This window comes from Lycorma delicatula, chromosome 1, assembly GCF_047948215.1.
Source record: "Lycorma delicatula isolate Av1 chromosome 1, ASM4794821v1, whole genome shotgun sequence".
Lineage (NCBI taxonomy): Eukaryota > Metazoa > Arthropoda > Insecta > Hemiptera > Fulgoridae > Lycorma > Lycorma delicatula.
Genome location: NC_134455.1, coordinates 307273491 through 307297648, shown reverse-complemented (window position 1 = coordinate 307297648; position 24158 = coordinate 307273491). Strand labels below are relative to the sequence as shown.

General features: G+C 29.8%; 1 protein-coding gene across 2 annotated transcripts in view; it reads right to left on the bottom strand.

Moving 5' to 3' along the window:
• The window catches only part of LOC142333571 (U3 small nucleolar RNA-associated protein 14 homolog A-like), a 54081-nt gene that overhangs the window by 13787 nt on the left and 16136 nt on the right, over positions 1-24158 (bottom strand). For both annotated transcript variants that reach the window (XM_075380883.1, XM_075380879.1), the window contains exons 5-8: positions 22295-22369; positions 20208-20341; positions 10312-10513; positions 670-1988 (exon numbers count right to left, since the gene is read on the bottom strand). In XM_075380883.1, the coding sequence (XP_075236998.1) occupies positions 670-1988; positions 10312-10513; positions 20208-20341; positions 22295-22369 (1730 nt within the window). The remainder of the gene's footprint in view (positions 1-669; positions 1989-10311; positions 10514-20207; positions 20342-22294; positions 22370-24158) is intronic.

The window sequence follows — 24158 nt, the reverse complement described above, 5'->3', positions numbered from 1 at the left end:
CCTTCGTCTGCTGTAGCAAGATTATCCTCATCAGACAAAGCTGACCGAGGCCTTTTCATTAGACTGAAATTGGTGGTTTTTCAGATGGACCACCAACCCCATAGAATTTACTGAAGGAATTGAAATTGGTCCCACCAGAACCGGTGATATAATAGACCACTCCAGCGGAGCGAATGCATATTGGAGCTAGAGTTAAATACAACTAGGTTTGCTCTGGTGCCCAGAGGACATCGTTCGAGACTCACTTCGTAGAGCCATTCACTCGTTGGCACGATAGTTCCCACCTTAGGCATTTCGTAAAATGTCACAACACCACCAAGTGTAAATGAAAGAGATGATGCTTTTCAGTGATGGTCATGTTTTGTTGAAGATGATATTCATAATGGATGCTTATCTAAGTTGACATATGAAGACAATATTGAGTGTACTGAAATGAAAATAGTGTGCATGTTTTTGAAGTGATAAAAAAAAGTCAGGAAATAGCATCAATAGTTGTGTTATCAGTCAGAAGATGCCAAAATATTCTTTATAATGAAATGAACAAGCATCATGTTTGTCAACAAACTGCTCTAAAAATGTTGTCTACAGATCAGAAAGACTCATATGTAACAAGTAGGAGTACTAACATATTACAAATATATATTTATAAAATCAACTGTAATAACTTACTTAAATTCTTCTTCAACATCATCACAGGCAAATGCTTCTGATATTGTCATTGATTTTTCTTCCATCTTAAATTCATCCTCTGCATCATCAAGATTATCTTCAGCACTAGCAAAACTATTAGGTACTTCAGTATTTAAACGTTTAGGCTTAGCATGAAGAAAGTTATTTGGTTCTATATTAAGTGATTTCTTATATTTTTCTGGATCTAAATTTTTGGATAGAGAAGAATATCTTTCTACAGCTTCACTGATTATGTTTTCTTTCTCTATTTGGAAGCTTTTAGAAGTTTCACCTAATTTTTCATCAATTTCAGTTTGAAGATTTTGTTTCTTCATTTCAAGACCTGAATTATTATTGTTGTTATATTCACTATCATCATCTAGATGAACAGCCTCAATTTTACTTTCTGAATCTTTAGCTTCTAGGCTTTGCTTTAATTTTTTCACTTTCTTTGTAACTATTTCATTCAATCGTTCTTCAGCTTCATAAAACATATCATCAAGATTTAATTTTGAATTGTTTCTACTCTTAGTTAATTTAACATCATTTTTACTGCTGTGCTCATTACAAATTTTTATGCACTCCTTTTTATTATCTTCAGCTGTTTTTAAATTAGACTTTTGTTTTAGTGGTGTGATAGACCAAGTTCCACTTTTTGTCGGCAGTTTTCTTTTCATCTGTTTCTTCTGAGTTATATGACCTTTTTTTGCTGAATATTCTACTGCGGCAGAAGATGAAGATGTTTGTGGAGATCTTTTAAGTACAGAAAACTTTACTTCAACCACAGAATCCTTTATATAATTTTTGGGTTTGTCTTCAAGAACACATTTTTCAGTTTTTTTGTTTTTGCTGCCTAAAGGTGAATTACTAACACTCTTTATTGTAGGCTCATGATTTCCTAATTCTTTATTAATCTTCTTATTACTATTCCTTCTTCTACTATTTACATTTGTATTTTTTTTTACAACATCCAAAGAACCAGCATTAATTTCAAAAGTTTCATCTATATTACCACACTCATCATCAGTATTGCCAATATTCTGTGGTGATTTAATTATAACATTATGTGTTACAAATTCTGATTTATTGGTTTCTTTTTTTCTTGTTTCATCTCCCTCATATTTTTTATATTTATCATAAAATTCCTGAACCTCTGAAACTGGTTCTTTGTTCAGCCAAGAATTATCAATATCATTTTTATCAATTCCTTTACTTTCATCATCTGAGGAATTTTCTTTTTCTTCATCGCTACTGACTGGTCTAAGTTTCTGTGTCAATTCTCGGCTTTGTGACAACTGTTCAGATAATGCAATTCTAGCCTGAAAAAAAAAAACAAAAAATGCGTCTAAATGGGTCTTTAATGATATACATAATATATGAAAATATTATTAATAATCTGAAACTACAAATTAGTGTAAATTTTCTTATGGAAAATTCCTTTCAGATATTTACTTTAACTCAGACAATCATCAACTTTAACTCTAAGAGTGATAATAATTATACAACTTTATATTCAGTTAAAAGCACACATCTAACTGAAAAAAAAGTTCTACTAATGCATAGATTTTGAGATGTATTGTTGGGAAACTTAAAAAAATAATAGTGTAATATCTTTGTTGAAAAAACAGAAATAAAATAAGTAATAAAAAGAATAACTTTAATTGGACAGTCAACAATTTTTTTGGTATTACTAGTGGGCAAAAGAATAAGAAATAGAATGTAAATAAAGAATAACCCTCATGAATTGTAAGTGGTTAGAAAAGTGCTTGGATAGTTCTAAATTTAGTTTATTATAGAGGAACTGTAATAATGTGAATGCACTGAATGTAAATAGAGATAAGATTAAGAAAAGGTTTATTACATATCAGGAGGATGCAAGTGACTTCCTAAAATAGTAAAAGGATGCAAGTGAAACGAAGGCAACCACATGCAGACCATACATGAAATTATAAAAGGAAAAAGAGGTATTTCAAGGTAGAGATAATGGAAGGAGGAGCAATGCTAGACTGATAGGAAAAGAGAGTGGGATTTGACCAAATACATACCCTAATGATCTGGAGCGGCAAACAAATGTATGTATATACACTAGAAATTTGGGCAGAATGAGGCAATGCAAATGCACACTTATCTACACACAAGCATACATCAAATTCATAAATATAAACATAGAGGATAAATCAAAAAGTAAAAAGAAATATAAAAAAAACATTACTTTATTTGCACTAACACAAATTAAATATTCTATTTTTTTCTGTTAATACCTCCTACTTCTATTCACCTTAGTCCATATTCTAATATTTTCCCATAAGAAATTTTTTGGTAGGCAATTTTGAACCACTTACCAGGTGTATAAATATGTAACCGAAATTTGCCCATAGATGGCCCTAGCTGTCACTGTAGTTACCATCAAACCACATCATTGGCGCCATTTTCTTTCTTTGACAGTTGACAAAGATTTTCAACTCACAACAATATAAGTTTCATACAACAGCATAGTTTTAATTAGCATTGAACATATCGAGTTTCGTATCTACAAACTACAATTTGCGTACAGCATTGATTTTCTGTTACCATTTACAGAAAACTGCTGTAGAGTTGCATCGAATGCTTGTCAAAGCTTACGGTGAGCATGCTCTTGGTAAATCACAGTGCTTTGAGTGGTTTAAAAACTTCAAAAGTGGCGATTTTGGCATGAAAAACAAAGAACGTGGAAGACTACTAAAGCGTTTGAAGTCAGTGAATTGCAAGCATTGTTGGATGAGGATGACACTCAAATGCAACAAAAACTCACGAATCAATTAAATATAACATAAGAAGCTGTCACCATACGTTTGAAAGTGATGGGAACGATACAGAAGATGGGAAAATGGGTTCCACATGAAATGAATGAAAGGCAGCAAGAAAACAAAAATTACTTGTGAAATGCTGCTCACCACGTACAAAAGATAGTCATTTCTCTATCGAACTATGACAGGTGATGAAAAGTGGATATATTTTGAAAATCTCGTGTAAAGATAATGGCTAAGCGAACCATTGCCATCAAATTCAAGGTCAAACTGCTCTGTGTTTGGTGGGATCAGAAGGGTGTGATCTATTATGAGCTGCTAAAACCTGGCAAAACCGTAAATACTGAATGCTACCAATAACAAATGATCGACTTGAACCAAGCATTATATGAAAAATGACCAGAATATCAAAAAAAGCAACACAAAGTGATTTTGCTTCATGATAATGCACCATCACACACAGCAAAACTGGTCAAGGAAACGATTGAGGCATTCAGTTGGGAAATACTTTCGTATGTGGCTTACTCACCAGACTTGGCTCCATCCAACTACTATTTATTTGCATCGATGGGACACACACTTGCTAAGCAGCGCTTCATTTTTTATGAAAATGTACGAAAATGGCTTGATGACTGGTTTGCCTCAAAAGAGCAAAAAACTGTTGCTCTTTTGAGGCAAAGTTTTTTTTGGTGTGGCATTCATAAATTTTCAGAGAGATGGAAAAAATGTATAGCTAGCAATGGACAATATTTCAAATTAAATATTTTTTATCATTTTCTTACAGTAAACATGTAATTTCTATACAAAAATTCCGGTTTCGTATTTACACACCTGGTAAATGGCCTCTACAACAGAAAAAAATGATTCCTTTGTATCACTTCTTCCTGAAATGAGTCTTCCTCATCTTCACAATGCTTCAAAAGGTTCTGGGAAATTTTCAAATGGTACCTTTGTGGATATCTTCAGTTGACATGTAATCCAGGGTGCACAGACTTTTTGAAAATTTAAAGGTTAGGTGATTATAAATACTGAGCTATGACTTACATTCAACTCACCTGCAAGTTCATCAATTTTAATTTATTGATTATTATGAATCATTTATTTAACACATTCAGTGTTAATGATGCCATCGTGGCAGCACAGACAGCAAATTGCTTCACGCATGTCAAGGGTAAGGCATTCTTCTACATTCACACTCTTTTTCAGCAACTAGTAAGGGTTTTGTTTTTGTGTATTAGCAGGAAGAAATGATTCTTCAGTTTGGTTGTCTAGTTCATTGTTACTTTTTTGTTGTTATACTACAGAAAAAATAAATCATTTTTTGCAATTTCTTTAAGATTGTTTTTCAGAAAATCAGGTTAGTACATTCTTCTTTTTTAATTCTATTCATTATATTTTTATTAACTTGTTTTAAAATGCCTTAATATTAACTTATTAGTAACAAGAGATATTTAGGAAATATTTTTTTTTTAACTCTTTGAAAATATACGAAACTAAAAAATTACTTTTTTAGTATTGGAATAATATCATAATAATTACACAGCCTAGTTTATAAAATTACTCAATCATAGTACTGTTATTGTTTTATGAAATTTGATTTTGACGTGATTTTTTTTAGGTCCTACTTTATAACTCTAAAATAAATTGCAAAAATCTGTAAAATCTGCAAAGTATGGTACTTTATGCCTTCATTTTTACCAGCATTTTAAATATAAGCTACTTGTGACAAACTTTATCAGTAGTAAAATTTCTGTCAACTGTTCTAATTTTCATGAATTGTAATCTTTAAAAACATAGTTATGTGTTCTAATAAAAGCTATCTTCTCATAATTAATAATAGGCTTATGTAAATTTAAAAAAAAACTAATACTCAGAAAAGTTAAAATTTTAATTTAAATATATAGAAACTTTTTATGTTTGAGAAATTATTCTATAATTTCAGCAAACTATAACCTAAAAGGCTATCAAACATCGCTCTGATAGAATATTAAACCATACATTTAAAAACCCATAAACATACTTCACCATTTATTCACAATGAACTTTTCAAACATTAAGATGCAGAAATAAAAATAGCAACATCTTGCTATTTTAAAGCTACATCTTGACAAATTAAAATGTACTGACAAGACCAATGCGTTCTACTCAACTGTGATACAAATGTCAATAGACTTATTTATTTCTTCATCTGTTACAACCCTCAAATTGCTTCCTCTGACAATTGCAATTAATATATTTTTTATCACCTTAAAGTCATGATCTTTGTGTCTGTGAATTCACATGCTCATATGTACACACACACATGCTAATACACACACTCACACACACACACACATGCACCCCCCCCACATACACACATTACAAAGCATAAATCCAAAGTATTCTATCAATAAAATTATTAAGTAAGAATTTTTTTAAATTAAAATAATTCATCAACATATTGATCACTGTGCTAATTAAAGTCAGAAAATAACAACTTAACCATCAAAACACAGTAACAGACAACCTAAACAAACTAATACCAATAACTGATTTTCCTGCACCATCAGTTGATACACAATTCTACAACTGCATCAAACAAATGACAAAAAATAAATACAAACTTAAAGATTTATGTTTATGTTTTCTACATTTTTAATCTTTATTTATTTTTTGTATGTAATTGTGGAAATGTGTATCGATGACTGATGATGCAGATCTCACAAAAATAGACATTCAGTATTATTTTTTTTTTTTTTTTTAGCTTTCGTGTTACTGTGTTTTGGTGGTTAAGTTGTTATTTTTTGTACGAATTAGACTAGATAATTTAAAATAATAAATGAATAAGTTATATATAGATATAGTAAGAATTAGTGAGATAAGAAAAAAGAACATAATTTCTGATCATGTTATTGTCAATTCAAAATTTAAAAAAATGGAAGTGCCAGAGTAGAGATAAACAATGAATAAGATAATTGAATCAAAGAGTTTATTAGAAACAAGTTTATTTTTAATATAAGTGGCGCAATGAGAGAATTATTTTAGTTACGATAAATCAAAGCCTGAACCTACAACAATAATGCAGGTTTTTTATGCCCCCTTTTTAGCCTTAGCTGAGCAGATGGAAAGAATATATGAATAAATAGATGATATGATCCAGTATTTAAAATTTGGTAATAAAATAAACTAGAATATCATAGTAAAGGATGGAAAATTATTTATATAATATTGGTTAGGTCAAGGAAAAAATATGCATTCTGAATTTGGTAAAGTATAAACTTAGTAACTATTTTGAACTCGTAACTGCCAAACACTACCTTTTAAAATTATTGAAGTACCAAGAGTTGTGGAAAAATATTAAATAGATTATGCAATAGTTCTATTTCAAACCAAACTATGGACTGTATAATACATCTAAGAGCAAATATTGATTCTAACTGTAATTCGTTGTTATGAAATATATGTTGTAGTTCATGAGAAAAAAAAGGATACAGGCAGACTACCAAAAAGATAATAAGAAGTTAAAACATGAACAAATCGTATGAACAGAACTAGAAATAAATGTAATGACTTAGTTAAAAATGGATGGACAAATTTAAAAAAGGGAATAACTAACACAAGATAAGAACCTTTTAGAGAGAAATGTAGACAAAAATTGATAAAAAAACATGAACAACAAAAGATTTATTACAATGATGAGAGTAGAAAATATAAAAATTCCAAAAATAACAAACTGTACAGTTCAAAAATAAAATTAATAGAAGGGGGTAACTGGTTGATGAAGAGATATAGTGAAGTAGAGGAAAATAAGTATAGGGAATGTAGATATGCAGCATATGAAAACTAAGAAAAAACTGGCAAAATAGAACTAAAATATATAGTGTTAGAAGTATGAATGGAAAACGTTAAAGGAGCAAAAAATAACTTACAGATGTAGTAATATATGTAGAGGGTTTATATCAAGGGAAGAAATTATCAGGTGGTTTTACAGAAAGAAAAATATATGGGTATTACAAGAAACTTGATTTTCAGAGTTTAACATAGATCTAAAAGATTTAAACAGAAATAAGGAAGTGCAGGTACATGATACAGTATCAAAATCACTGCCTTGTTTAACAGAATCAGGATTGAAAGAATTATACAGATAAAAGTATAGAGCATTGATTCTCAAACTTTTTCACCCACTGCTCATATTGAGAATCAAAACTTTTCTAGCCCACCAAAATTTTTAAACTTACCATCTGTTAAAAATAAAAATTGTAATTGCTGTTTTTAAGATGCCCTCTTAAAAACAGTAATTTTAATTATTGTCTTTAAATGTGGCATATCCTATTTCTGAGTTGAAACTTACATTTGAAATGAGAGAAACTAAAGCGCATATTTAATCATGTTTGGAATATTTTTATTAAAATTACTTTCAAAAAATAAACGCTTAAATTTCCATATTTATTATCAAATACGTTGCTTAGACTGTAAGATATATGCTATATTAAAGACAAAAGTGACCTTTTCTCTTTAAACTAGAATAATATTTCGGTTCAGAAAAATCATAGACACATACAGAAAAGATATTAAAGTTAGTCTTAAACTTTTAAAGGATTTTAATGTAGTTTACTGAGAAAATTTCATTTCCCCCATGCACTCAAACACAAAGAAAAATTTTCAAATTTTTAAAACCTTTCTTCTCACAGATATTTTTTTTTAATTTGATGATTTCTGAAATTTGAAGAATATTTTTTACAAGAAGTAGAGTATTCAAGCATTATTTTTTTTTATTCCTCTCTCTTAACCTCTTGGTTGTAAAGTTAAAGTAGTTCGAATGCAATCATTTCTTATCATAAAATATAAATCTATAATTTATGATAAAAAAAATTCATGATAATAAACATTTTTTGCACTAGTGTAGCAGGTATTAAATTTTATTTTGAAATATCAGGAAAACATCATTTTTGCCTTTTTTTTTAATCAGCTATCGCCTTCCTAGACCACCTGAACACTCCCCCAATTTTCTGTAGGCCTTCTACCACTCACAAGGGGGCATTATCACCCACTTTGAGAATGAATGGTATAGAGTATGTGATTGCAGAAGTATTTTTGATTTAGATTTTTCTAGATTGAAAAAAGTATAATCGTTAAAATATCAGAAAATAGGTGCAGAGAGTATGGGTGTGTATTCTTTTGTTAAAAAGAATAAAGACTCTACATGCAATTGTAGATCTGGGAAAAGATTTGATAATGTGAAATGAAAACTAAGATTTACAATTTTCAGAAAATTTATCTTATAGTGAAAGAAGAATAATTTATATAAGAATCAAGTAACAATTATAAAAAACTTCTAAATTAGAGCAAGCTTTGATTCAGAAAGGGGCGAGACAAAGATGTAGGCTGTCCCTGTTGGTTTAAAATTTGCACATAAAAGAACTATTACAGAAATTAAAGGAAAACTTTGAGAATGGTGTAACTATCCCAGGAGAAAAAATACAAAATTATTAAGACTTGCTAATAACATTATTCTTCTAGCAGAAACCAAAGATGAATTAAGAGTAGCATCAAACCAGTCAGCTGACTGATAAATCCAAAAAAACATTTTAACTAATTTATGTGCAAACTCAAGTCAATAGTCATGACTTTATTTATAGCAACATGCTATCATTAAATTTTAAGTGAAAATAAGCATAACTATTACTGAAATGTTGGAGCTGTTGAATTGGCAAATGGTGTGATAATATCAAAAAATAAATAAATAAGAAAATCTGAAAAAAAAAACCTTTTTACAACATTTGATGCAATGTCACAAGAGGGAAATTTTAGTACAATCCTTAAGTGTGTGTATTGAGTGATACTATAAAGATTGTAGATTCTGTCTGGAGGAAATGAACTGAATTGTTGCCAGACATGTGGATCAGCCATCAAAGCAATGTACAAAGTTGTGTTGCACTCACCGCGATTTCTGAATGTTTCTAAAATGAAAGACCGAGTTAAGAGGATGGTGAAATCACCGATATCCAGTAAAATATGATAAAGGATCTTAAAAAAATGTCAGAAAGAATGTTCCAAGTCTATTCCTGAATTGGGAACACAGTCTTAATTATTGTGTAGGTAGACAAAGGGAGAACTTCAAAGGTGACAGTTGCTAGTAATGTACATTTCTGATTGTAGTTTTAAAAGGTCATTCCAGGAATTAAATGGTCACATCTTTTATTTTGAGAATGAGAGATTACCACAAGTGTTCTTGTTGCCATTATTTTCGCTAAGTTTTTAAATACAGGTAAGAGATGTCTCATCTTTTGAACTATTTCTTGTATGTGTTTGTCCCAAGTTGGCCATGCCAAACTATACATAAGGTATTTTCACACACTTCTAATTTTACTACATAAATAATTGACAGTAATAGCTTTTTTGGTATGCTAACACAGTAAACACAAAAAATAATAATTAGAGTTCTGTTAATATTTAAAGGTAACTGATGCTTTGTAAGCCATGCAAAATTAATTTTAAATATTCCATCACTTTAAGTCGTTTGTGTCCCAAATATTTTCAGACATAAAATAGCTGTGTGATCCACATTTGATTCTGTACATCAACTGTTTGTAAGACTGTAGGCAAATGATGAAATATAAATAACAAACAATAATGAACTTACAGTTCTTGCAAAATCTTACTGTTACTCTTTACAATTTACCATCTTTACATTTTGTTTTCAATTTAAAAACAATAACACTAATACCATAATCAGGTATGAACTGAATGGTACTATTATGAAAGTATTTTAGTATTTTTTTTATAATTCATATTTACAGCCCCACTCCTATTCACTATAAGGTTTTAATATATAAAATCCTTATTCTGTTAACTACTGAAGCATACATTTACTAACCTCTTTATTGTATTTGGCTCGAACAGCCAAGTTACGAGCCCACTGTCCTGTTGTTCGATGACGCAGTGATGCTCTTTCTTGTGCCCTGGCTTTTTCAAGTTGTTCAAGCTTTTTTAAAGCTGCTTCAGGATCAGATTTCTGAAGTTCTTCAAATTCTTTAATTTGAGTTTTAATTTTTTCTTTACGTTGAATTCGATGAAACCTACAATCAAAATAATACTGCACATCATATTTCTTATAAGTGTTAAATAATCTATAAATGTAAATATGTTTTATACATTTCTAAAAAAAACAAAAAAACAACTCATATGACAATGTTACAACAATATTGATAGGTTTATTATGGAATGGAATTTAAAATTCTTGATTTTTGGAATATTTGTGGGGTATTAAAAATTTATTGAAGAAACAGAAAGCAATTTTTTTCAGTTTAAGATTGCTTATGTTATAAGTTATTTTTTTGTAAAACATAGGGTAGCAAGACTGTACAGTGAGGTAATGATTACTTTTATACAAGCTCTACAGAATACCCAAAATAAGTTCTACATTACTTTTTTTATTTATTGACCATCTACAAGAAAGTTTATTCTATTGGTGATATCCCAAAAGATTATACAGAGAAATTTTCATGGGGTTTTCACTGGAATACTAAAATTTAATTTAATCTTGCACATGTCATCAGTGATATCAATTTATATTTAAAAAAAAAAACATGTTGCGATTGATTCATAATCAACACCAATCAAAAACTACTGAAGATAAATTGATGACATTTTAACCATTTTTGCCATTTTATGCTAACACTACTGAATCAATCTTTATTAGATTTGGTAACATTGTGATAGTAATTTATGTTTGTAATTATGATTATGTATTTCATGAGTGAAGGTGCAACGGGAAATCTAAAAACCAATTAGTGGGTCTGTACTGACCATACTGTAGTTCTAAGGAAATTACAATACACTGGTAGTTTTTATAAATTGAACTTAATTTTTATTTTTAGTAACCATATAGCACGAGTGCAGCCATGATTGGGATACTAGTTCATTAAAAAAGTACTAAAAAGAAAGTTAATCATTCTTTTCTGTAAAAACAGATACTGATGAGCATGTAAGAAACTGGACATAAGTATTTCAAGATGGAACATGTAATAAATAGTTTTCTACTTACTATATAACATTATGAAACATGATTTTGGGCTTTTTTTTGGACATTTTTGATTCAGTTGATTGCAATCAAAAGGGGAGGTGCAGAACTAGATGTTACAACAGTCCTAAATCCAAAATTTCAACACCCTATGGGAAATTGTTTTTGCGTTATGCAAGGTACATACATATGTATATATGTACCTACAAACGCCATGCAGAAACTAGTCAAAATGGATTCAGGTATGGTCAAAATGGATATTTCCATTGAAATCTGACATTTTTCAGTGATCACAATACTTCCTTTACTTCATAAAAGGAAGTGAAAATTACTATTGACCAAAATCTTAACAGTATTGTATTTTACGCAATTTACTAAAAAATTAATAGTTAGCTTAAAAATAATTCAATTAATTGTTAGCTTAAAATAATAATCACTGAAACTCCTAACTCACATTTCCAACTAAAATGTAATAATTGCCCTTTATCAAAAGTTGAAAGATAAATATTTAATCTCAAGATAGATGACATGAAGTTTAAACAATCAAAAAAAAAAAAAATATAGCCTCACTTAAATAAAATTTACAGGAGGGGAATGTTACACAAAATCTTCAAAAAGAGATTTTAAATAAATTATTTTAAGGCTATTAGATGCTGGTACCTTATCATCATTCAACAATGAAATTTCTTCAACATCTGTGATACAGTAAGTTTCTCAACTAATTCTTTTGTAATGGATATTTCTTTTAAACATTATCTTTCTACTAAACTAGTTTTGATACAAGTTTTCAGGAACTGAACAGTGACATTGCTTATTTCTCAGCCCTTCTATATTTATGAGCAAAACGCTAATTTATTCTAGTTAATATCTTGTTTTATTTTTTCCCATTTATCCAAAATTTTTTCTTAAAAATTTATTTATTTATGCCTGTTCTTTCACTAGACTTTGTTTCATGTTTAGTGTTTTTGAAGACAGAGACCAGTTTCCTTCACAGCCACGGTAAAGTTAAAGTTATGATTCTTAAATAAATACTTTTTTCCTTGTCACTACATAAAAGGCAATATACACTTTAATATACAGTCTTCATATCTTTTATTCTGTTGTTCCTGTTTTGCTGTATCTGGTAAATCTTTTGTAGACTGATTTCTGTGTACAGTCAGTGGTTTCTCCAGTAAAACCACTGACTTCAGCTGTAATTTCAATGAAAATCATTTCTCTGCAATAAGCTCGCTGACAAAATAGTATCAGTTTACTCTGAAAATCTTAAATTAAAAGCCGCTATCATATGTTTTGAAGCTAAAATGAAAATAATTACAAACAAGATGCATATCAGTGTGTTTAACTTTTTTTGTAATTGCATGATTTAACTATCTTTTTGAATTAATGTTAAATAAAAAAATAGCAACAGCTATTTAACTATCAATTTCATGGATCAATTTTACACTTCAGTCAATTTAGTTAAATTTTTAAGTAAATACTCAATATTATGAGAAGCGTCACCAACAAAAAAACCATCAACCATAAATCTCAATCAAACATTACTGGAATTGACTTAGAGCTTTAATTTTTATTATCCATGAAAAGCCAATATGGGAATACTGAATGGGGTTCAGCCATCACCATTTCACTGATCTGTTTATAAAAAACTGTTACCGAATTGAAATGTGTTGTTTTATATATAAATGATATATACCCTCTAAAATGTTTCTCTTTTATATGAATCAACAGATTGAATGATCAATCAATCCTTCATAATTTCTATTGCTTCACTGATCAGAATGTTGAGAACTGTGCAATAATATCAAAGGAAATAATAATTTAAAGACCACTATTTAAAAATATTTATTAAACGAAAATCAATTTTAACAGAAAAGTATAATTTTTACTGTAATAATTCATAATAGTTCAAAGTTAAAAAAAAATACAAAATAAGGATAAATTAATAACTGAGGAAATTCATTATTGAATAATGGTAACAGACCAACATCTAACAGCCTTTTACAATTTAACGTGTCAAAAATCCCTTTATGAAAGTTTTCTAACAAAAAAACACTTAATTATTCTGTTCCTTAACCCTTTATGGGTGGATACCCATATGTGGGCTACCTGTACTTACACTGGAGGGCGGAAACCATATATGCGTCTCTGAATCTGACCGGCTATTTGTCTTCACATAGTTACATATAAACTCCAAAAGATGGCAGGAGATATACTTTCAATTATTTTGAAGTGGGAATTTCTGATACAACGTGATCGGGAACCATTTTACTTCCTTTATCAGATGAGTTCAATGACCATGCATATGTAACAAGACACATGCATTATTTTTTTTTTTGTTTTTTCTCTTTTTTAAGTAATTTGTTTATAAACTGTTCCTTCTAAAACTTCATTTTCGGCTTGTTTCGTTTGAATTCAAACAAAATTTTCAAGACAAACATTCAGAAGGAAATAAATAAAAATAATTATATCATTATTATTATTATTATAAAAACAAAATTATATTATTCCCTGCCTAGGTACACTACTTCTTCAAAATTGCTATTGTTATTATACAGGGTGATTTAAAGAAACGGGAAATTTTGAAAGTTGTGTTGGTAGCCGTGGGCGATTGGTACCACTTGATAAGTGGCGCCAGCCTCTCTAACCTAACCTGCCATTTAGTTGTCATGGATCCTTGGAGTGGTGCCCAACGTGCATTTGCTATCAAAGCATTTTACAAAAATAATGACAGTGTGGAGGGAGCGCGTAGAAAATTTTGCCGTCAATTTAATCTGGGACGGCACGACCGTGTTTCATCAGCACATGCAATTAAAACATGGATATCTAATTTTAAGGAAACTGGTTTGGTAATGAAAAAGAATCCTCCAGGCCGTGAGCGAGCCGTCTGTACACTACAGAATGTTCAAGCTTTATAAGATGCTGTCACACGAAGTCCACATCGGTCAATCCGTCATCTCTCAGCATCTTTACAATTGCATAGCTCAAGTGTTCGAAGAATGTTAGTGAAGGCTTGCAATACCATCCATACAAGTAGCAGATCGTCCAGGAACTGAAACCGAACGATGCAGTTGTGCGAGCACAATTCTGTAATGTAATGCTTCAGAAGATAAATGATAACGAAGAGTTTGTTCACAAACTGTGGATGTAAGAAAAAGCGCATTTCCACCTCAGTGGATTTGTTAACAAGCAAAATTTCAGATACTGGGCACAAGAAAATTCTACGCAGCTACACCAGCGACCGTTGCACAGCCAGAAAGTGACCGTGTGGTGTGCTATGTCATCTTATGGTGTTATAGGCCCTTATTTTTTTGAGGATGACATCGGTCTTGCGATTACAGTGACGTTGGCGGCTCGTTACGCAGCCATGCTTGAAACCTTTGTTGTGGAACAACAAAAGAGATTTCCACCAATTCTTAACACAGCCTGGTTTCAACAAGACGGAGCTACGTCACATACTGCACGAATATCGATGGCAGCTGTGCGCCGAATGTTTGGATAACGTGTCATTTCACGAAATGGTGACATTAGATGGCCTCCCAGATCGCCTGATCTCTCAGCTTGCGATTACTTTTTGTAGGGTCACCTTAAAAGCAAAGTGTTCCACAGTAACCCTGCTACAATGGAAGAACTGAAGGCAAAGATCCGAGAAGCAATTGCGGAAATTCCAGTTGAGATGTTACGTAAAACCATGAACAATTTAACGAAGAGACTTCGTGAGTGTTTACGTAGAAGAGGAGGTCACCTGGAAGATGTTATCTTTAAAAAATAAACTATAATGTATGTATCCTAAAATGGCAACATTTGTACAATTACATGAAATAAAATTCATTTTCTAAAAAAAATTTTTCATTAACGTTATTTAATTTTTTAAATTTCCCGTTTCTTTGAATATCCCTGTATTACCATCAATGTTACTATTATTCATTGTATTTTACATGAAAAGAACTCATGTAAAAACAACCAAAATCATCACCTATAGCTTGCAAATTCTAGTGCGCTCAGTGAGACTTAAGACGTTTTCGCATAAACTTTGTCTTATGAGATAATTAGACAGTGTTCCTTAACCAGATTAGTAGCAGAATTCAACAAAAACACAAGTTGCATGTTGTTTTTATGCATGAATGAATGTTTAAAGTTACTTTAAATAGTTTTTGCATGAAATTTTTTTTTTGAAAAAGTTTTCTGCCCACAGCCATAAAGCATCGCTGCCAGCGAAGGATTAAATTTTTTTTTTAGGGAGAGGGTTGAAACATGTGTTTTTGACTGATTGAAACATTCATGCTATGATTGTCTTTCTCAAGAAAAATTCGTTTAAAGTTAACTTCTGACAGAAATTATCTACAATAATACTCCATAGTTCTAGAAAACAATTATTTTTATTTTAAATGTAGTAGGCAGAAATGCTCTGTAGTATTTTACAAATATTATTTAAATAATTACTACGTAATTATTATGTATCATTGTAAATTTTTATTTAAACTTCTAAGTGCTTTGTTTTTTTAACTAATTCCTGAGCATCTACTGCTTAACAATTGAAACAGCCAACTAGTAGAGATTTTAATTAAAGTTTTCTTGTAAATGGTTTTTGAGGAACTTACATTTTTTAATCTATTTTATACATCAAGTACGTTATGAACTGTTAAAATGTGTTGCAGCAAAACTTGAGAACTGTAACTAACAAGCAGGCAATTTGTCCATTCCAATAACATATAGTTTTCTTATTACAAAAATAGTGTGTCTGATATTATTTGAAAAACAGATGGATAGCCATAGCAGCAATTTAAAAATATTACTGTAACACATCAATAGTATGCTATGACAGAACTGTCACCTCATCACAAAAAGCAGATAAAAATTATGCTGCTTTGAAAATGGTGATAATATGTATACAAGAAGGTTTATCATATTAAATTCCAGCAAAATTGTAAAATAAATGGTCAGAATTATTGAAATTTTTTTTGCTTTCTTAAGAAATTATTTTCACTTAGCTCTAACTAAGAGAGGCTGGTCTAACTAAACTTATAAAGTATGCACTTCTACAACTCTCTTAAACAGTTTTCTAGAGTGATTATACAATAATTTAATTCTTATCATAGATAAAACAGCTGTGCTATTTCAAATTGTAAATTGTATATTTAAAGTAGAAAATAATAAGTATAAACAATCATTACAAGGTATCTGGACTACAGGTATTCAAAAGTAACAGTTTATATAGTGCTTTCAGAAAGTCACTGTGCAGTATACATTAGAATTAAGTGGTGCATTCTGTTCTTTTGACAATAAGTTGGTTGCCCTGTGGCTCTGTTGGATATTGCTCAGTAATTAACCAAGGTGTCAGCTGAGTTGTGATTGAATGTGCTTTTTTTCAATTCATGTTGTTTTGTTTAACAGAATCAATAGCTGTAAGAAACATAATGGTTCTTTAGGTACAGGAACACATTTTTTTCATTAAACACACCTTTCATGAGGTTGACAGGTATACTTATTATGTGAAGTACAAGTTTTCTAAAATGCTTCCAAATACTAATGTTCCACATCACAATTCAGTTAACTCTTATAGAAAAATTTTGGGCAACAGGCTCTGTTGAAGAAGCTGATAGAAGCGAAAGACCACCTAAACTAAACAAAATAAAAGCTGCTTGATATTTCAGATGCTATGGCCAAAAGTCCATCAAAGTCAATGTGTAAGTTAGCACAGCAGCAAGATAATGGACTTGCTACCACCAATAAAGCTGTAAAAAAATAACTGAAACTTTTGCCCTACAAAGTATTGTGTGTTCAAGAACTGAAACCTACAGCTGATAATGTCAAAAGACTAAACTATTGTCAATGTTTTAAACATTTTATTGACCAAAATTCTATAGGTATCCTCGAGATGTTTTTTATAGATGAAGCGTACTTTCATCTGGGAGGGTATACTAATTCACAAAATATACGATTGTGATCGACAACTAACCCCCATGAATTACATTAACAATCTTTACACGAAGCAAAAATTTGAGTCTTGGTTACTGTCTATTGGGACAGTAAAATAAGCAACAGACCATGCACAATTGACAGAATAAAAACTGCAAAAAAGCATTATGTACAAGACATTCCGGTACATCAGCTGGTTAAAGTGTTTGAAAATAAATTGAAACATGTGCAGTGTTGTATTGATGTTGGAGGAGGTTATTTCAACAACTTTTATAAACTATTCCAGTATTGTAACATCAGTTTTTATAAAATGATAAAATAAAAATACAAAATAACAATTAAGAAAGTTTCACCATTACACCTCCATAATTCCAGTGCACAGTAACTTTCTGAATGCACTGTTATAGTGTATGTAATATCTGAAGGTGGGTCTGTAGTACGCTATGCCATCCCCTTCACTGCTCTGAACATCACTCAGTGATTCTCCTTACACTAGCAGCCAAAGTAGTATTCCAAAAGTCGCATCAATTAGTTTACAAAGACTTACAATCTAATTATGACATTACTACTATAGTAACGAAAGGTGTTCTGGTAATTTGTTACTACAAACAATATTATTTAAGCCCAATATTTTGTCCAAGATGTATATGAAGTAATTTATTTATTTATTTCTTGAAAATATATGTTTTTTCTTCAAGTATCTTAAATTAAGGTTTTTTCTATAAATAAACAGTAACAGACATAATACAAAAGTATATAAAATTAATTGTTTATTTATTATAGGCTGCAATGTTAAGATTTTATTTGACATGGCATTGTTATTTACGAAAATTATTTCTAAATAGCAGATACACACCAATCGCTAATATTCTTTTGAGCTTTGCAGACCTACAAAATAAGAATATTAAACTGCACAAAAAATACATAAATTAATAGTGTTAAGTGAAAGAAAAAATATAATTACAGTCATTATTAAACTTATGATAAAAAAAAAAAGACTACTGCAGAGATATTAAATTTGTAATATAATAAACGTAAAATTAATTAAAACATGAATTTGTACTATATTTTACAAACGCAAAACATAAAATGATTTCAAAATACATTACAAAATAATTTATAAAGTAGCTCAAATAAATACAAAAGAATAAATAAATTAACATATGAAATAAATAAATAATAATTAAATTATAAATTTAAATAAATAAATAATAAGAAAAATAAATGAATGTGGTAGAATAAATAAAAAAAAAAAAAATAATAATAAATACAAATCTGTATCATTTGGAGGTTTTACTTTTGTGCCAACCAGTAGCACATGTTTTGCACACCGGATTATAGGAATGGGATAGAGAAGGCAAATAGAGACAGCTTGTGGAGAGGAACTGCCTTTAGATTTTACATATATCATAAGAGAACCAGTTAATATAATTTAATTTTTTTTTTTCAATAAATACCCAACTCACCAATTTTTAATGTAGGTTAGTCAAGTTCAATGTGTGTACCTTTTGTAGCTCAGCAAACATCCAGACAATAATCTAATTCTTCCACGTGTTTACGAACATCTGCAGCATTATTAGACCAACAGCTTCAACAATTCTGTTTTAAATCATCCAAATACCAAATTTTTCTTTGGTACACACAACTTTTAATAAAACCCCAAGCAAAAAAGAGCAAAGGAATGATATCTGGAAATCTAGGTGGCCATGCAGTTGGACTTCCTTATCCAAACCAACATCACAGGAAAGTGTTGTTCAAGAACATGGTAACTTCTTGATGAAAAGTGTGGTGGAACACCAACTTCTTGGAAATTAAAGCCTGCAAAAATCTGACAAACAGCAAAGTTCTCAAGCATGTTCAGGTACATGTGTCCTGTCACAATGGCTTCATGAAACAAAACAGACTGATGACACTATTTTTGTGCAGTCCTAACCAGACATTGACTTTCAGTATGCCCTTTCATTTTTTATTACTGTATCAGGGATTTCAGTACCCCAAATCTGACAATTGTGTCAGTTAACTTTCCTGCACATATAAAAGGTTGCCTCATTACTAAATAACATCATATCAAGATAATTAAAATTGTTTTCGACATGGTACATTACCACTACATCAAACTAATATTACAGGCAGCTATCATTTGGTTTAATGTGGTAAGAGTTGTAATTTGTTTGCTCACAAATGGGGCCATTTATGAACAATGTCATGAACAGTGGAATGAGGAATTTGCAGTTTGTAACTAGCCCACCTAACTGATTTTCCAGGACTGGCAGTGAATGCATCTCGTACACAATCCACAGTCTCATTACTAACTACAACTTTTGGATGATTTCCAGTTTGTGAAATCAAGCTTTCAGTTTCTCTTAAAGATGTATCCACTGATGAAGAGACTTGGATGTAGAAGGATCAATTTATTCCATTCAGTTTGAATATGCCATTGAACATGCATAAGTGACTGAAACACCATTAACAAAGCATGCACTGAATCTTCTGTTGCTGTTCCACATCTCGACTGACAACTACCATCTATAACTGCATTGTGAGTCAGCTTGCCTGTTCACGCATGTTCCAATGACCTTAAGAATACACAGAAAAAATCTTGGAAATATTTCCTGCCAACTCAGCCTACATTTAAGAGATTATAATGACTGGTTTTCTAAATGTAGGCTATTACTTTTTGATACCTTCAGCCCAGACTATATTTATTTTTAACACCTTACATTGGCAGGACAGTATTGGATTGTTTTTAAAAAGAAAGACACAATATTGTAATTTACATTCATTTAAAATTTTAACAATAGAAACACTAATTACTAGCACAGAGTTATACAAACTTTTTGCTTTTTATCCTATTCTGTCTTGCAGCTTTTGCTTCTTTATAAGACAACTGAGCTCGAAGTCGTGCCATGATTGACCTCCGTTCTTTAATTTCTTCTAGGCTTAACGGAAAATCTTCTTGTTCTTGTTCCTAAAAAATAAAATAGAACCAAGAAAAATTAAAACAAGGTAAAAAACTAATAGAAAATGACAATATGATATTCTAGAAACTAATACTTTGTTATGGTTTAATAATAAGTAATATAACTGCAGTAGTGAAATACTGATGCTACAATGTAATGCATAATAAATAGCTTTAAAAATAACAAGGCAGTAGAATATAATAAAATATAACATTTTGTGTATTATTATGGAACATATTAAAATGCACAAAATATAAATTCTAAAATACTCAAAATGAGGGCTACTCCAGAATTTAATTTTGATTGTTTGGTGAAAATAAACTTCCATATCTTGTTTTATAACCACTGCTGTCCATTTTACTCAGTATCTGTAAAACAATAGCTGAAACTGTTATTGCTGCTCCTGCGCCAATTGTGAGGAGCATCGTGCAATTAATTTTTTCTAACAGAAAGGACCCAATAATCCTAAGACTCATTGAAGACTGTCATTTTTAAGGTAATACTTTTATAATGATGTTAATGTGAACAATCTGGATGCATTGTCATCTATCTAACAAACCAAAAAATTCATGCAAACTATCAAACCAAAAGATTAAGACTGTATGTTTTGGAATTTCCAAGAAATTTTACATACTTCTTGGAACCTGGGGAAATAATGTCAGAAGTTTATTTTGAAATGCTGAAAAGCTTCAGAGATTAGTTCAAAATAAATATTAAGGAATAAGAATCTGTAAAAACTGGTGTCATAAAATAAAAAGCGCCTGATTATGGGTTGCTACTAAGAGTAAAACTATCATAAATATGAATATTTTTAATTGTTTCCTTTAATTATTTTTTAACTCGACCAATTGGAAGTCAATTTTGGAATAGCTGTCATATTGTATTAATTTCTCTACACATTAACATAACATATAGTATAATACATAAAATCAATCTACAATAATAAACGGCAATTCACAAATTAAGTATTATATTTTAACTCAATCTGCATATTTAAAATTAATGAAAATTTCTAAAGGTGCATTCGAATTATTATAAACAAGGTAAAATCTATTTTTCATCATTAAGAGATAAGCGTTGAGACGAATCAGTCACATAGTTATTATGCTTTATATTAAAAGTAAACTTTTTCAATTTAAGTGTTAATTGCCATAACTGCACCAATTACAGCAGGTCTGAAGTAGCATATAAGTAAATCCAGAAAATGTCATAGCCAATGTGAAAAATAACTAGCATCCTAAATTAGGAACATTAGGAAAAATGAAAGGTGAAAAAGCTTCTTCACTGACTGACTCAGTTGTATATTCAGGATGCTAAGCTAACAAACAGACTGCAGGTAATATCAACCCAATAAATGGTTGTTTATTACAGGCGTTTGTAGGTATAGTGAATACTTCACAAGAAAGCAAGTCTGACTGGTGTTTCTTGTCTCAGGTCTTTACATCTATTATAGCCATAAAAATTGCATTATATATAAAATATCAAATCAAAACAGGGAACAAACTCCTTACTATCTTAAATCAGATAATTTTAGAAAAAAAAATTTTTTCTTTGAATTTCAATGCATCCCCAATTACAACTTATATTTGAATCCAAGTAGTAATTACTGTGATGAATGGATATTTTTGATTACTTTCATGGACAGTTTGCAAAATAGCACTACTATTCAGCGTATCATAGAAAAGCTAATGTTTTTAAGGCAGAAGCAGAGAAGGAGTAGAATGTATAACAGTAAAATTATAAAGATAAGGTGGAATTTAGAACATAGCTTCCAATGAGGCTTTATTATGTTTAAATACTGATATTATGGTCTACTATCATCTATTAATTTTCAACTGGAAACCCTAAAAAAGGTATACTTAACTATTTATACCAGTTCTCTAGCGACATACTTTATAAAAATTAATGTATGATAAATCTTTTCAAATTTTTTTTTTAATATCAAAATAAAAAACTCTTACCTCTTCTTTCTCTTTTCTATACAATTCACTGGAATTCAAAGTTTCAGCCAACTTTAACTCAAGTTCAGTAGGTGTCTAGAAAAATAAAAAAAAACTTAAAATAAAATCTTATGTGTGTATATATATATATATATATATATAATGTTTCTATTTAGAAACAAAAAAAAAATCAGCCAAGCAATTTTTTAAGCACATACTAAAAAACTAAAACAATTGCAATTTAAGTGTTAATAATGAGAAAGCTACTTCTTGCAGGTAGTCATTTAGTATTCATTTCCCTGTCTTCTTTCAATAACTATAATAAGGAAATATAATGAAAAAAAAAATCACAAAAATAAATTAATATAATAAAAATATAATGGAGAAGTACAGTATATCAGAATTACCCAATTAGTTTTTCTAAGCCACTTTAAAACTGAATTATTTTTGTTTATTGCAAATAGGATTAGTTAAATAAAACTGCAAATATAAGAGGTTTGAATTTGCCTAGATCAGTTTTGAAGTTATTTTTTTCAGGCATATGAGAAGTTTACAACTGGTAAAAAAAATAACTTAGGTTAAATACATGTTCCATATCTGATGATCATGATTCGAGCTGGAAGATAGACAAGAATGATGAAAATATTACAGAGACTAAAAAAATAATTTTATCTAGTTGCTGTACATGTAACATTCATTCCTTTTCATCAATATTATCTGCAATTGTATAATTTGATTTATATCAATCTATATTTTCTACATGATGGCACTGTTTACAAGAGGATTCTTTTACTACACATACAATTTATAAGAGACAATTAGATAAAATATATGCTAATATATCTGACTTGAATAGCCTCTTTTTTCATTATATTTTTAAATCAGGTTAGCTTAGAAAATCTTGAGTAGAGCACAATTTTTCTTAGAAATTATGATGATCATGGAACAACATTATCAAAAATGAAAAAATGCTGCATACCAAATAAAGTTACTATTCATTTAAATTTCTTATTACATAAAAGGAAAAATCATAAATTTTAAAAGTAAACCTTTCGTACAGACTATTAATTTTTACAAAGAAGATGAACACCTCTAATAAAGATTGACCTCCTCAGGTAGAAGTGGACTGCCATCTCCACAGCATACACGGGGAGCCTCTGGTGTACTCCTTTGTGTTAGCTCTATAGCATATGTGGAGTTACACGTTCTGTTTATAATTCTTTTTCATTTGACTAGCATCGAACACATTTACTTTATTACAAGCACTTTGATTCGCAAGTAACTGAATACTGGTTCAAGCCATCAGTTTCTTTTTAAAATGTTCAATTTAGCTTTTGGACACAATTTACTAAACTTATATTTATTTTTGTTTTGCTTAATTAATATTTAGACCACTAAATTATTTATCTTAATTTAACTATTTACAGTTTTAAATTAAAAATTTAATAGTAAACTAATATAATTATGTTATATTAATTAAACAGTTAAATTTAATACTTTTATATTAAAAATTGTTTATTTTTACTATGTTTTTATGGGTTATGTTTTGTTTTAATCCTATATAGAAAATTACTTTTATGCAAGCAGGGAAATCATGAGAATATCTATCTTCTAATTAGCTATTTACCTATTTTACATTTAACTATTATTTCCATAAAATGAGGACAAATATATAAATCTATAAATAATATTGCATTGTAGTTTTTTGAAAAAAATTATTGATAAAATATGTCAGTCAAATTTAACATTTATTCTTCAGAGTAAATAATAATAGTTTTTAATTAATAAATAAACTAAATAGTCAGTTTTTATGTAATTTATGCAATAATTTATTTAATTTTGTAGACATGAAATACAGATGCATGATGCTATCTGCTTACTTTTA